The sequence below is a fragment of the Ceratotherium simum genome, chromosome 20 (assembly GCF_057802395.1).
Source record: "Ceratotherium simum simum isolate JZ-2026a chromosome 20, ASM5780239v1, whole genome shotgun sequence".
Classification (NCBI taxonomy): domain Eukaryota; kingdom Metazoa; phylum Chordata; class Mammalia; order Perissodactyla; family Rhinocerotidae; genus Ceratotherium; species Ceratotherium simum.
Genome location: NC_141919.1, coordinates 14541653 through 14558153, shown reverse-complemented (window position 1 = coordinate 14558153; position 16501 = coordinate 14541653). Strand labels below are relative to the sequence as shown.

The following is a 16501-nucleotide window of genomic DNA, read 5'->3' as shown; positions in this document are numbered from 1 at the left end:
AGGCGGTGTGGGATATAAAGACATATAAACCATAATCACAGCCTGGAGTGGCTTACATCCAGGTAGGTTAATAAAAGAGTCTCACTATAGTAAGTATAACATGAGGCAGAATGTGAGGAAGACCAACGTGAGGAGATTCAGGAGAGAGGAGATTCCTTCTGTTTGATAAGACTGGAGAATGTTTTAGGAAAAAAGAGGCATTTGGTCTGGGTCTTAAATGAAAAGTAGAATTTCAATATGCAGAAAATAGCATAGAGGAGCAAGAAATTAAAAGATGTGCTAATAGCAAAGAGGCAAGGAAAAAAATGAAGCCTCTTCAAGGGAACAGTGGACAGTCCTATGAAGAGGTTATATGAATTTATTTATACACTCACTTTAAGGCAACACTGGTAGATGTATAAAAATCCACCATGGGGCCAGCCCTGTGGCTTAGCGGTTAAGTACCCGCGCTCCACTACTGGCGGCCTGGGTTCTGATCCCGGGCGCGCACCGACGCACCGCTTCTCCGGCCATGCTGAGGCCGTGTCCCACATACAGCAACTAGAAGGATGTGCAGCTATGACATACAACTATCTACTGGGGCTTTGGGGGAAAAATAAATAAAATAAAATTATAAAAAAAAAAAAAATCCACCATGACATGACTTAGAAATAGCTGGGAAACAAAAAAAAGAATGACAGGACCACAACATGGAGTTAGGACTTAGACAAATATAATAAAATACGTATTCTAGAATTCTATACATTTGATATGGGTGAGTGATAAATTTGGTTGTGAAATGTAAGCTTTCAAGGAGCCAACTTAAAAGGATAAACATGACCAATTACATAAATGTTATTAATTAAAGGAAGTCACATTCCAAAACTAACAGTCAAGATGGAGATTAGATTGGATTTGCTCATGAGACCACACGTATTCTGGTTAAAAAATCATGGTCTCAATAACATCCTCGGCATAGAGATGAGTTTCACTGGGCTGACCCAAATTTTTCCATCCAGGTAAGCCAATGGCATACAATGAAATCAATACAAGATAAAGAAACTCTATGTTATCCCCTGCAGCATGGTACAGGTACATAGTTCTCTGCTGGTTTGGGCTTAATCCAGGGCAGATTTTAGAACATGTAAAGGAACACATACACCACATATTTTTCACTCATTCTTCCATAAATTATGATTCTGAGTTGATCAACATTCTGAGATAGTTTCTGGGAATGAATTAAACATTTTACTCTTTGGTTTACTCCTTGGCAATTACCTAGAACAAAACTCTCTTTTGTTGACTTAAAAAGAAACCACATCCCTTAACCAACAGTTAAAATGGAGGGAAGGTAGCATTCTAATTTCCTCCGTTGGTATAGCTTGGATTTCTACAGAGGGTGACGAGATCCTGGAGTGACTTTTTGATAGCCTTTGTTCTAAAAGAACACTCACATGGATCTTGGAAACAGATCCTCCAACGCACGGAGGAAGAGTTAACTAATCCTGCCTGTTAATATATCTCAGTACATTTTTCAGAAGCTGAGGTTCCACCACTCTCCAACTAAGGCAACTGTGCTGAATAACCTGTTTGCTTCTTCAGGTCCCCTCTCCTACTTTCTCCACCTTGCTCTGCCCCAGGAGACTCCCTCTTCCTCTGACCTCCACTTGGTTTTGACAAATCAGGGCAGCTGGTAGGAGATCCGAGAAAAGAGGGAGGCAAGGATATGCACTCACCTGGCTCCCTCCCTGTGGGAATGCCTCAGGCTGGCTGTATCCCTCTATAGTAGGTCACTGCTCCTCTCAGAGGGGCCCTTTCTACCTGAAATTCTCCTTCTAGGTTCTACTAATGACCCCCTCCCCTCACCCCTGAGGCCTAGGAATAATAACAGCTCTACTGTTTACTATTCCTGGGTTATGACACTATTCCTTGTGAGTTCCTCACACTTTGCCTCCATTTTTGTGAACATTCCCTTTATTAAATATTTCTCGAACTATCTATATTTCAATGTGTCATCTCTCTCCTGCTGGGTCCCTGATACACTAACACACCCTGCTTTTGAAAGCCATGACTCCTTGTCCTCCTCAAATACCATCAATTTTCACGGAGGTCTTTTTTTCTGACATTAGTTTTGACATTTTGCTATTCCAGCTAGAGGAGCACCTTGGATTTTTCCTCAAAATAAGAAGCCAATATAACACAAAAGGGCTCCTCTGTGGGTGTTCCTCCCACAGGACAGCTGAATTGCACCGCCTCATCATGGCATTCACGGCTTTCTCTTGCTATAAAATCCCTCACCACAAAATACCACATCTATAAATATTTAGAAAACATAAATGTACATTGAGGGGCTTTGATTCTCGTGCTTCCCTCTGGCCTCTGGCCACTCAAGTTGGCCCCACACACCACAGATGGGGAGTAGCTGTCCCGGATTTGCTGTGGTGGGAAATACCTGTTCAGATGTGATAAGAGCTCAGTCGGTCACATGACAGGGTGAGGCGTCAGGGGTGAGCTCTGGCTCAGTTATTCTCAAAATATCTTGTTGGGAACTTTGGGTATTAAACTTGATAGGCCTTTCAATGGGGGAGAATAGGAATAAATACATCAACCTACAGAAGTTCAAAAAAATGATCGTTTTGGCCTCTGTGTCTTATTGACAAGCACTGGGCTAGAAGGGAAAAGACTTAAGTTCAGGTCCCAATGTTACCACTTTTTCTCATTTCTGGATGACATTAAACAGCTCACTTAGTCAGTTAGCTTGTCTATGAAATAGGAATAATAAAACTTGCCCTGCCTATCGCAAATGGCGATTGGGTGGACCAAAGAAAATAACATATTTGTCTCTCCACAAGCACTTATTGGAAGTCTGGGTAGGGCTGGCCAGAAGTGCAGAGGTGGCAGGGGAGGGGTGGGGTGGGGAAGGAGACATAAAAAAACATTATTTTTTTTAAAAAAAGGAGACTAAGGCCTGAATTAAAGTGCAAATTTAAAGAACTTTTAATGAAACTTAACTATCACCGCCAACTCACCAAACATAACACACCAAATGATCAAAAATAATTACAAAAATAAATGAACACAGAGTCAGTGCCAAGTTTGGTCTTCCAGGTTTGGTCCAGGGCAAAGCCAAAAAACAGTGAATAAACAAGGGAACGCTGTCGTTTATAGAAGATCAACTTACCTTGGAGAAAGGGCAAATGTTTGGAACCGGGGTGGAGCCCATCCAAACAGCAAGCCTCAGAGAGGGGCAGTCTGTGCTCACAGAACCTGATTCTCCTGAGAGCCCAAATGTGTCATTACCCAACATTGACAGAAAGAGTCAACAGATTACTTCTTTACCTGTTTTTCATTTTCAGTATTCACATGGGTTTAAGACCCAATGTGCCAACTCCTCAACCATTAGTCACAGTCAGAAAAAGCCTAATTTCAGAAAGTCTCAAGAAAAACATAAAAAGATTTAATGGTGTTATTCCCAGGCGGGGAAGACAAGATCTTTTCTATAGTCTGGTTGGACAGGAAAAAAAGGCCCAAGATCACTAATTTAAAAAGAAAAAAATGCACAGAGATCACTGTAAGAAGCAGGTCTTGTGGAAGACAAAATATATTGTGTTTGAAGATCATTTTTATTTTAGGGAGTACCAAATAACTCACCTCACAGAGCTAGGAGACAAGATACAGCTCCACAAATATAATGATCAGGTTACTTCTAAATATTCTGTTTCAAAAGTGTATGTGACAACAGTCTCCCCTTCCTTCCCTTCCCCATCCCCCCCATCCCCCTGAACCCCACTGCTGCATGTATCTCCAAAAGATGGGACAAGTACTGTCAGTTTTCTTAGTCTTCTTGGAAATTATTTCCTTTCACCACCCTGCACAGCTATTTCCTTGACCCACAACTAAAGAAAGCCAATACATTTGTATATCAATTGTCTCACTTTTATATAATTCAGATGGTGACTTTATAAAGGTAATGGTTTGATACTCACTTAGTATTTAGTTCAGGCTTTTGAATACAACCTATGATGGTTAATGTTACACGTAGGCTACGGTGCCCAGTTATTTGGTCAAACACCAGTCTAGATGTTGCTGTGAAGGTACTTTTTAGATGTGATTAACACTGAAATCAGCAGACTTTGAATGAGGTAGATTACCCTCCAGAATGTGGGTGGGCTTCATCCAATCAGTTGAAGGCCTTAAGAGCAAAGTCTGAAGTTTCCTGAAGGACTTCTCCTCAAAACAGCAACACAGAGGCTCTGTCTGAGTTTTCAGCCTGCTGTCCTGCAGAATTCGGACTCAAGACTACAAAACCTGGGGCCGGCCCGGTGGCGCAAACGGTTAAGTGTGTGTGCTCCGCTGCGGCCACCCGGGGTTCGCCGGTTTGGATCTCGGGCCCTCACCGACGCACTGCTTGGCAGGCCATGCTGTGGTGGCATCCCATATAAAATGGAGGAAGATGGGTATGGATGTTAGCCCAGGGCCAGTCTTCCTCAGCAAAAAGAGGAGGATTGGCAGATGTTAGCTCAGGGCCAATCTTCCTCACCAAAAAAAAAAAAAAAAAAAAAAGACTACAACTCTAGCCCACTGGCCTGTCCTATAGATTTCAGACTTGCAAGCCCCTAAAATTGAGTGATCCAATTTTAATTCCTTAAAACAATTCCTCTCTCTCTCTCTCCATGTACATATATATATCCTATTGCTCCTATAGGTTTGGTTTCTCTGGAGAACCCTGACTAATACACAATCAAATTACCCTTTCTTCATACAACATCCTCGCAACCACACATCCTTTAAAATAAGCATCTAAATGGTTCTTCACTTTAGGAAAGATTTGTGTGCTACAGACGTTCTCTGTGACCACACAGGAAGATCAGGCAATGGGACCGATCCTAGGGAACTAGAACAGAGAGCTGAAAATCTCAAGGGAGAGAGTTTATCTCCCAGCGTTCACAACAAGTTTTGTTAACAAGAGTCAGTAGGTGGAATACAAGGAGAAAAGGCATCTCTCTAATGTTTTCTCAGGTTTTAAATATGTGGTTTACTGCTCTCAAAACAGTGTGGGAGCTGAGGGGGGTGTGGCTGGGTGGGGGGAGGACCAGAAGCGGATTTGCAGCTGGTGTGTCATATTGCAGATACTATCAGCCTATTTCTATGTCTGAAGACCACGTTTTTCAGGATAGTCTTGATCTGGGGTATTCTGTGCCGTGATGAGATTTGTGTCAGAAGATGTTTCCAGGTTTTTGGTTGGGAAAATATAGCCATCTTATCATACTGCTTCTGTGATTACCTTCCTGTCTCCACCATTTCCTCCACCTTATTCTTCTTGCCATTTAACTTGGCTGGCCTCTCACCCTCTTCTTTGCCTTTCTAGATTATCACCTTCCGTAAATGGCCATCTCTAATTGCACCTTTCAGGGCTACAGTATGACTTTCATGGGCCTTAGGCACTTTTGCCTTCATGGGCCCCTTCCTTCATTAAAAAAAAAAAAAAAATCTAAAAATGTATTTTACAACTGCATTGGTATAAAGACAAATATAATCCACACAGAGCGTAATCATTTTTTTCTCTTGATTTTGAAAGAAATTCAAACCTTCTCCTGGCCCCCTTAAAGTATCATGGGCCCTGAACACTCTGCCTCCTGAGCCTGCTGGATAATAAGCCATCCCTGCCTCCTCCCCAGTAAAGGCGCCCTACACAGATGCCTCTCCTCCTAACTTACTAACATTAACACACACTCTGTATACAGCGAGACTCAAATTCAAATCCTAGCTTCTTCACTTTCTAGCTATAAACCAGAGCAAGTGATTCAACCTGTCTGAACACCAGTTTCCTCCCTTGTGTAATTCTTACCTCATACAGTTGCCATGGTAATGTGAGATGGTGCAGTACAGTGCTTAGTACCTGGTCCATGGCAAATGCTCCTAGTTGGTAGCTATTATATTTAAGCGGACATCTCTCATTAACTGTCTTGATTTAAATATTATACTACTATCTACCTTTTCACTTATGTTTAACTATCTTATTAAACTGTAAACTCCTAGAGGGCTGGGAGTAAGTTCTAGACCAATGGTTCTCAAATCTGAGCATGCATCAGATTCACCCGGAGGAAGTGTTGAAACACAGATGGCTGGGCCCCACCCGGAGATCTTGATTCAGTAGGTCTGGGGTGGGGCTGGTAATTTGCATTTCTAACCAGTGCCCAGATGATGCTGAGGCTGCTGGTCTTAGAACCCCACTTAGAGAATCACTGTTTTAGACAGTGATTCCCAAAATCTAGTACAAAGGGAAACTTGAAAATACATTCAGAGTCAATTATATATGCAAAAGGTAATACAAATGCCAGTGGGAAAATCTGCCCCTCTCCACTTGTTGTGAGATAATTTCCATTACTTCAGGGGCTGAGCAGAAAGGGGTGAGCTACGAAATCTTATTGAAAGAAAAGAGGCTAGTGGCACAATTGAACACCATCATCTGTTGGATTCCAGGGGCATGTGCAAAATGCATACAAGAAGCCAAACAATAGCTCAGCCAACTCAGAGGCCGCCTGAGTTCTTAGCTCAATCTATAACAATGCCAGCAGGGCTGCTGGGATCCATCTGCTACTCTTTCTGATAACGGATCTGGGGTCTCTCTGGAAGGAAATAGCTTGACAGGAAGAAAGAAAGATTAGGCCAACTGAAAATGTCTGGATTTATGAAGCTGCACTCAAACATGGTACAGCTTTTAACTCCTTGTGTACCTTACTCACCCTCAATATACCCCTGTTATGGTTTCTGTTTTCTCTGTTCTTTTCATCAAGAATGTAATTTGTGAATGCCACAGCTCTCCTGGACGCATTCTATTTACACACAGATTAAATTCCCAGGATTTAATACTGAGGGAAGGCTTGAGATCCTCCAGCTTGACCCACTAATTTTACGGACGAGGAAACTTAAGCCTAGGATTAATCTTAAAATACGTAATCAGTAATGGGAGAGCCAGGCTGGAATCCAGATCCCTTGACTCGCAGTGGGTATGTGGCGTGTATAGTCCTTTATACTCCCCAAATGAAGAGGAAAGAGATCTTTTCTCCACTACATTTTAAAGAGGAAATATGATTTTCCCCTTCACTTAAGTTACTTTTCACAATTTGCCCTTTTTTCCTCAGAAGCAGGAGGGCTTTATCAGGGGAAATGAAGAGAAATGAACAACCCTAAGCAGTTTCTGTAGGCCCTGAAAGCTTGAGGGCAGGGGTGATATCCTGTTCCCTGCTACATGCCCACTGGCTACCCAGAAACTTGGCCCAGAGCAGATTCTCAAAAACCATATGGTGAATGAATGAATGATTGAATCATTGGTTTGATGGCTGTTTGCCAATTTTTCAGCCAATTAGGGAATGAATGTTTTACACTAAGATTTTGAGCTTGCTGTGGAGTCCCCTTATTCCTACTAGTAAGTTAGGTGCTTATACAAAAAACACCATTGCCTTTTCTGTAGGATGGGCAGTGTGTCTGCTGGAAAGTACAGGCTGTGGAGGTGGCAAAGTCTGAATCCCAGAGTGTCCCCTCTGCTCACTTAATTCTAGGCAAGCTATGGAAACTTTCTGAGCCTCAAGTCCCCTCTCCCCAAGTATGTGTAAAATAAAGATAATAATATCTGCTACTTCAGGGTTGTTGTAAGGATTTAATGAGATAATGGGTACAAACTGCCTTGCACCATGAATAAATGTTAGTGCCCTCCCTTCTCCTGTTCCAAGGGCCTGGTTAAGAGTAATACAGGTGTTGAGTAGCTGGAGTCATCGGGAGGGTAAGGATAAGACTCTGGATGGAAATTGAAGGAGGTTTTTGGCTAAAAATACACACAAATCATCATTAGCATTATGGTTACCTAGCAGCTGCTTTTACTGATGCCATGCAAGAAATACAAGCAAATTGTCTAGGTATTCTTCAGATTCCATAATCCCTCACCGTTTCTCCAGTTTCTAAATGAAATGGTATTTAGGAAAAAATAAATCTAGCTTTTTGCTTACCCGTTGGGTCTTGGTTTCCTTGTTCTGGGCTCAAGAAACTCTGTCTCCTCCTCCATTTCCGTTTCAGGGATCATGTTTTTCTGAGAAGGCTGTGGTGAAAGCATTTCCCATGCATTGTCATGGGTGACAGCCTGCAACACAACTGCATCTGGGCCAGCCTTGCCTTGGCTCTTGCTCTTCCGTGATTGGCTGCCCAGGCCAGAGACTTCCTCTAGTGCTAAAGATTCTAGAGGCTTCATTTCTCCCAGAACCTGCATTTGGGGAATTTTGCCCAAGTCGTGATCAGAGGCTGGCTCCACCGCCTTGCCAGACCATCCAGGCCCTGAGTCCTTAGCTACCGATGACGGATCTCTACCTTCACTGTGGCCCAAGACCATCCAACTCTGGTCTTGCCCAGGGCTTTCAAGAGATGATCTCTTATCATCTTTGGGAGACATTCTCTCCGCAGAATGATCTTTTCTTTCATTTAAGGAGGCAGGCTGACATGTGTCTGGGAAGCTTGCTAACTGAGTTCCTGGCAGCCCCATTTCTCCAGAACCTGTGTGAAACTCTTCTAATTCAGATGTGTCTTCTCTTGCTTCAAAGGCCTCTGGCTTTGGGGGTGAATTTTCTTCATGGTTTACAAGTATGTAATCCATGTGTAGTGCATGGTGATCTTCATTCTTCTCTGTGCACCTTTCTTCCCCGTCTTCTGGTTTTATATGTTCAGGCTCTTTGGTAGGAATTATTTTTTCTTCTAACTCTAATATTCCCTTGCTGGCACCTAGAAGTGGAAGACGAAGGTGAGAAGGGGAGAACAAGGCTTAATTAACACATTATGTGATTTGTGATCTTTGCAAATGATCTGCCTAAAAGAGAGATAATTTAAGAAATATTTTTATTTTGTAGCGCTGTTTAATTTTCTCATGCACTCTCAAGGATAGGTATTTTACAAGCAGTAGATATTACTGCTGTAATACAGGACTAGGTTAGGCATGCACTGCAAATTTAGTTAGTTCTTCTTTACCCACATTGGTAGGAAGAGAGTGCTTTACAAATGTGTTAATCGAATGAAAGCAGCAGTTTCTTAGGGGTGGAGGAATGGGATGTTTCTTACCAATTGGTGTTCCTATGTCTCCACCTGCTGGTGAGTCCGAATTATCTGTTTCTACTTCCCAGTCAATATTTGATGGAGACAACTCAACGTTGGAGTTGACTTCTTCAGGCAAAGAAACTGACTCAGGTTCTTCATGAATATGCAGCACAACCAGCTGGTGTCCAGGCGGTGTGTTTTTGGTCTCAGCGTGGTTTTCCTTGCTTCTTCGATTGGGAAGGGCAGAAAGCAATATCTCTGCTGCTTCACTCCCCAGAGACTCATCCTCTGGAGCCCCAGCTTCCTCGGTCGTTTCAACATCAAGGGCAGGCTCTGTGAGATAGGACAAGTCAAAGGGAGGTGTGTAAGGTGCCAGCGATTGCTTCAGAGCATCTTCTTCTAAGGGAGGGTCACCACCATAGACAAAGTGTTCAGGCTCTTTCATTAAATCTTCATCGATATCTTGGCCCATGACATCATATTCAAAATCACCCCACGAGGCTTCAGAGGAACAGAGATCTTGCTTCCCTGCATCCCCATCAACTGGTGTTTCGGGATTGCCTTCTGATAATGTCAATTTACTCATGTCATCTATTGTTCCGGTGGATGTGTTGAGACCCGAGGCATCGCTGAAGCTGTGGTCAAAGGCAGTTTCACTTACATCCAGACAAGTGTCCGTGGCTAGCAAAGCATCAGGAACTGTGGCAGCATTCTCAGTAGCAACAGGTTGCTCATGGTCCAACAAGGCTCCTGCATCTGTCTGACTTCCGGGAGAAAAGTCCTCTGATATCCAAGAGCTGTTGCCATCCATAGTTGGGTCTTGGTGAGTTACAAAAACACTGGTTCCCACGTTTTCAATCACTGGGATTGTTCTGTCAACAGTTTCCAAAATTGGTGCTATTTCTGGGTTGGTTCCTTTTTCTGATGCTTCCAAACTTGTATTGTTCTCACCATTTATTTCAGAAGGTTCAGGAGAACCTTTGTGAGAGTTAGGCTGAGATGAGCCATTTGTGTTTGCTTGACCACTGACTGGAGGCAGTGGAATTGCACTTTCAGAATATAGTTCTGAATTGTATGGGACAGATTCCTGCCTGGGCTCCTGACTGGATTCTTCATCCATCTTTGGCTCTGTGAGATAAAACTCACTGGCTTCCCCTTCAGGTCCCATCCTAGCACTAATGTGCTGCTCAGTCACTTGCTTTGCTTCATAGTCATGACATATATCAGGGCTGTTGGAAGCTTGAGAATTGCTGTCGTGGTCACAGTGAGTCAGTATATCAGGATTCTCGCCATCTGCTTTCAAACTGAAGGGCTGCTTAGCATCCATCCACAAGTCAGGCGAAGCTGAGACCAGTTGCCCACCCTCTTGGAAGTTACCATGTAAAATATCTGGAACAAACGCGCCGTGGGGGCCCTCACTAGGGGTAGAGCCATCCCATTCAGAACCTGACTTCTTTGTCAACTGAGTGGAAGAACTGACAGCAGGGAAATCTTCTGAGGCAATGCTTGAATTTGTCATTTCACTGGGGTATGATTTTTCTTCTTCCCACCAATCTGTATCTTGACATTCAATAATGGAAACATTAGATATAACACATCCATTTTCATCTGTGTGAGTAAATGTTGAGTCTGGCACTGTATTCGGACACTGCTCTTGGGTAGGTGTTTCAGAAGTGAGTTCGTCACCAGCAGAAGACATGAAGGTTTGCTCTCTCGAATCCTTTTCTTTAATTTGGTCCAGTATTACAAGCTGGCTAAGCTGATCAGCTTCTGGGTCAGACTGCCTTGGTTGAATGTTCCAAAGTTGCTCATGGGAATTCTCCCTATTACTATCCAGGAAGGGTGACTGATGCTTATCACTGAAAGGATTAGTATAATGTGTTTCCATGGATTCAGTGTCACTCTGAATGGGTACTCCCCAGGGACTCATGTTTTGGTATACTGAAGAATTCATCTCTAACACATCACTTGAGTTAGATAATTCCCCTTCAAATGCACATTCAATTGGTCGCCCTTCCTGCAGAGGGGCATTCCACCACTCAGTGCTCTCAGCTGGAAAGCCAAGAATTTTCAATTTCGAATAACTTTCATTCTTTGCTTCAGTTTTGGGAGATATTTGCCATAAAATATCTCCTGTCTTCCCTGTTTCTGGAGAAGATCTCGTCTCCTTATCCACTGCTGTAATCTGTATCTCAGTGTCCTTTAGTGGCGAGAAATTCCGGTGATCAGGACTACTTTGTGGATTGTCACAGAATGGGCCTGACTTACTGTCATTCTCTGCTGGTTCTGAACTGCCTACATAGGCAGAAAATTCCTCAGACTTGGCATCAGCTGTGGCCAAGAACTTATCAGATTCATTCAATGAGTCCCAAACCCCGGGTTCACTTTGAGCAACTTGGCAAGTGGCCAAATGGATCTCTTTCTCTACCAACTCTTGGTCACCTGCACTATCATCATCGGAACCTGAGCTTGTTGAAATGAACTTGGTGTCCTCCCGCTGCACAGTTTCAGCAAGGTCATGTTCATTTTTCTCCTGACGGCTAACCACTAGATTTCTTCCCTGATGGGCATCTGAATATTCAGAATATTTGCCTGTTTCAGGGCTGGATAAAGACGAAAAGGAATCACCATCTACTGAGTCATTCCAAATCTCTAAAAATCTAGGAACCTTGTGATCTAAGCTCTTTTCAAAGCTGTCCATTCTCTTTTCCTCCAGGTCCTCCATTTCGGTAACTTCTACTTGGCCAACAGTAGTAATTAATTCAGATTCTTGGTGATTCTGTTTACTCCAACCATCCTGATTCTCCTTCTGATGTTCAGTATTGGGTCCATGGTCCCAGGACGCCAATGCAGCTGAAGAATCATTTAGGTCAGGACTCGATGCACTTGAATGTGTATACTCACTAGAAATACTCTCTCTGTCATAATTTCCTGATGAACCGGCTCCTGGAGGGCTGTGTTCAGTACTCTTAACTTCAAGACTCTTTGGTATCTCAGAACTTGTGCAATTGACCTGCACATCACTGTCGACAGGGCCATTCCAAACGTCCAGGCTTTGGGGACATTCATGAGGTGGCTCTTGGTTCACTCTCTCTGGCTCCAGAATGATACCTTCTTCAGTTTTCTCAAGATCCATTTCAGGTAAAGAAACACTTTTTGTTAAATTCAGCCTACCTGAAATTTCAGTAGTTTCACCTGAATTTCTGTGACTCATGAGATGCTCTTCGCAGGTCTCTTTTGCCTGCAGGTGATTTGTGGACATCTCTGTTTGCACATCACAGGGGTCAGGATTGTAAGATCCCTTCTCGTGCTCTAAAACTTCCTGGGGTTCCTCAGTCTGAGGACTGGAAATGACTGAAAGAGAGCTGATTTTGCCTGATTCATCACAGATTTCTTGATGTTCAGATGCAACTGGGGAAGAGCATTCCTGGTCACCTTGCTCTTTTCCAGAAATCTCCAAGGCTCTGTCTACCACCTCCTTCTCACTAAGGTGCTCCCTATTGGCTGTTCTGTGGGCTTCCTCCTCACTCTCACTTTGTTCACAGCTAGGACCTCTCTGTGGATCTGAGTGTGCAAAATGCTCTGGATTCTCAAGCCTGGTTGCCAGGGATGCTGTATCGCTTGGCAGGGTTCCTCTGCATGTGTCCTGCTTGTCAGGATCAGGGGTAAGAGCTCCTAACTCACTGGTTCCAGAGGCTTCTAGCACATCTGGGATGTGACTGTCCTTAACTTTTTCTGATGAGCTGGGAGATTCAGGAGGTGATTTGCTTTGTTCTGAATCTGTAGTATACGATGGGCTTGGTAATATTATTGACATGTTGTTATCTCTCATGACAGAATCCCAAATACTGTTCGCAATTAGCTGCCCACTTTTCTCATTGAGTATTTGATATTCGTTGGCAGCAGTGTCCTTGCTGGGCTCAGAAGAGGCAGGGAGTTCCCAATCTACCTGATTTGCTTCCTGATATTCCACGCCCCACGGTTCTAGCTGTCTCACTGAAAATCGGGTTTCGGGTTCGATACTTTCAGCCATATATCCTTGTGTTTGACCTTCACCGGGGATGGCCACGCCCGCACTGCAGTCATCCCAGTCCAAATCATTATCCATATCCGAGATGGTTGCAGTGGACTGAGTGTCCTCCAGAATCACTCTGTTCCACAGGTCGAGATCATCAGTGGCTGCCTGCCGGGAGTTGGTGCTGCTGTGCAAAAGTGTGAGCTGTCGGTTTGTTTCATTGTACAGCTGCATCATGCTGGGGTCGTCGTAACTGGACAGGCTGCTTTCCCCAATGTCATCCTCCATGGAAATGTTCTTATCATCTGTGGGCTCTGTCTTGAGTAAATCTTCATCTGGGCTGTGAGTGGCATTTATTTCAGAACTATTATTTGCATGAGGTGAAGCCCACATTTCCAGGTTCCCAGGACCTGAACTAGGTCGATTTCTAGGTGGCTGCTGCGGTGACTGAGGAGGTGTTTCAGTCTCCCCTGTGGTAGAGTTAGCATCTTTTGACTCAAAACCTCCCTCTTTAGCAAATGGCTCGTTTTCAGTTTCTTTTTCATCTCCAGCAAATGTTGGTGATGTGTAAGAGTCAGAGGTGGAGTAGTTGGTATCTAAGGGGGAAGGCACTGAATCTTCCCCAATGTTGGATGTACTGTAATCAGAACATTTATATGTTAAGAAGGAATCTTCCCAAGGAGCTACAATGTCTGACCTTCCTTTCTTGACGCTCTTCTCAAAAAGGTTCCAGGAATCTACATTTTCATGCACATTTTCCCTAATTTTTGGATCCACTAAACCATTTTGATCTTCCATTGGTATCTTAGAACTATTCCATGCATGATCCAGATCAGATCTGGGATTTCCAGATACAAGCATATTATCCTTGGAGTCATGGTTCTTCTTGCCCCAGATTTCTGGAGCTGCTTCATTATCTGCCTCACTGGGTGACTTGTCCACTAGGTCTTCTGAAGGAAAAGAAAACCCACTTTTTGCCATGGCCCACTCATTCGGGTCCCTCACAGAAGGCGTCTCGCCACTCGTTGGGTGTAGATTCCAGGTATTTTTCAAAGCTTTGGCCTCATCTTCTTTACCAAATGCACTCCAGGTTGGGAATGCTGAGGCAGTAGTTGGTTCGCCATCATCCGTGGGATTTCCCCATGGCTCAGGCATCGCTGTGGGAGAGCGATCAGAACGCCACAAAGCAGCAAAGTCTTCTATCAGGTGGTTTGTTCCCTGAGGAGAAGCGTTTGGCAAATGCGACTGCTCGGTGGTCAGGTTCTGAAACTGCAAGCTATCCTCATTTTGGTCTTGAGTATTATCACCACCCAGCCCAGGCTGACCAAATTCTGACTCCCAGGGACCTGACTTTGGAAATTCAAGACTCTTGGGTTGAAATATAGAATCTGAGGCTCTCCTATCAACTGGGCTCGGCTTATGATCTTTCCATGATTCGGGGCTCTGGAAGACAGATTCCTGCTCACTGGAACTCCACGCATCTGCAATATTTTTAGAGTCAATTTCCAAACCACCCCACCAGCTGCTGCACCGTGTACGGGTCTGAGGTGGCCCTGTGTGACCTGTGTCAACTGCTTTTTGGCTCATATCTTCTGGATAGAGTAGAGCTGGTTCTTCTGTGGATGGTGAGCTTTCTACAAAGCTATTCATAGGTGTTGGTGGGACCCTCTTCCCAATATTTTTCAGCCTTTCTGGTGAAGGAGATTCATCTCCCACAAGACCTGTCAGGCTCAAATTTCTTTCAGAGTTATCCCCAGGACTTTCTTGTCTCTGGACAAACTCCTCATCAAATTCCACAAGGCTATCTTTGCCAGCCACCGACAAAAGTGAGCTGGATGAATAATTAGACATGTCCATCCCTATCCCATCGAGTCCTTTAGACTCCGTGGGGAGCTGGCCTTCTGATGAGTCACTGTTGGGAAAGAAGTCATCTGCCGGGGAGAAGTCTGCAGAATGAGAAGATGGTTGGGATTGCCCAGAAACCATGGGTGCTGGGTCAAAGTTGAAGAGGTCAAAGTGTTCACCATGTTCTCCAGACCGTGCATGCTCTTCCACTACTGCCCCTTCAGGGATGGGACTATAGGAGTCAAAGCCTGGGAGGAGGCTATGGTGAGGCCCAGTACCTTCTCCCACTGGACTGTCATCACTGAGGAAAACTGAGCTCTCCTTGGATGAACGGCTGCTCCTAATGGTGGCCAACCCGCTATCTGGGCTAACAAGGTCTACGTTGACATCCACCTGGGCCTGGTTAGAATCATTGAGATCTGGAGGGTTTTCTATGAAATTCACAGAGCTGGGCTGTGGCTCTACGTCAGAACCATACAACTCCATAATCCCAGAAGATCCCTGGGAGAGTGGGGCACTGCCTGCCACGGCTTCTGTTGAGGACGTCCGGCTGTTGGAGACCATCTCTGGACACCTTCTATTGATGACTTCCTTGACAAGGAGAACCACCTGATCGCATGTTACCGAAGGGTTCTCCAGCTGGTACACCAGGATCTCATCACAGCCACATTCAAAGGGCTCCAGCTCTAGGCAAGGGTTCTGGCACTCTTCCAGCTCACAGCAAATCTGTCAGGGAAGCAAAGGGGTTTATGTGAGCACTCAGACACTCTCTGCTCTTTGCAATTTGTCTTTCTTAATTTTTCTTAATATAAAATTAATGTGTTCATCTGTCTAAAAAGATCTCAAACTGAAAACTGTACGATGTAAAACACAGAAAGTCTCATTTATATACCACCAACTCTTTCTCCAATCCTATCAAATTGGCTTTTCATTGAACTCAAAAATCCAGCTGCTTAATTTTGTTGGCTTCTGAAAGTTACAAGTAAAGAGATTTAAAACCATTTAAATCCTTTCCTCAGTGTAATATAATACCATCTTCCAACAAGACTGAAACTCAGGTTTGCAAAGAGCACAGATAATGCTGGATGCTGTCAAGAGCTAAGGGGAAAGTGTTGGAATGAGGGGAAATGGGGCAGGAGAAAGGCTTTCGTTTAGTAGCAGGCGGCCAGGACCTGCTTTAACCTCTGCTAGCCTCATAAGGCAAAGGAGAAAGTAGGAAAGAGAAAGCAGCTACCAGAGGCAGAGATTTCCAAATAGCATTCAGACCCCAACGGTCTCTTCCTGCCCGGGGAGCACTGACGTGGAGCCCAGAACAGGCAAAGCTGACTTGGGAGGCAGGGGGATGTGTGACAGCCAGCACCAGGCCAGCACTGGCTGTAGCTCTATGATTTTTAGAAAATGTTGGGGATATTTTGCACATTGGGCCTTTGAAATGGCCCCACAGGATAGTGGAGGAGAAAACAACAACAACAACAACAACAATAATAATAGCTACAGAGCTCACATAGATAGTAATAACAATAATAAGTGAGAGTTATTGAGTGCTTTCATATGCCAGGCACAGCTCTAAGGGTTTTACATGAC

The 16501-nt window shown here is 44.1% G+C and overlaps 1 protein-coding gene across 13 annotated transcripts in view; it reads right to left on the bottom strand.

Annotated features, from left to right (window-relative positions):
• Positions 1 to 16501, bottom strand: part of PRUNE2 (prune homolog 2 with BCH domain) — a 346173-nt gene that overhangs the window by 61361 nt on the left and 268311 nt on the right. For all 13 annotated transcript variants that reach the window (XM_087444459.1, XM_087444456.1, XM_087444458.1 and 10 more), the window contains 2 exons: positions 9082 to 15643; positions 7986 to 8748 (listed from right to left, as the gene is read on the bottom strand). In XM_087444459.1, the coding sequence (XP_087300585.1) occupies positions 7986 to 8748; positions 9082 to 15643 (7325 nt within the window). The remainder of the gene's footprint in view (positions 1 to 7985; positions 8749 to 9081; positions 15644 to 16501) is intronic.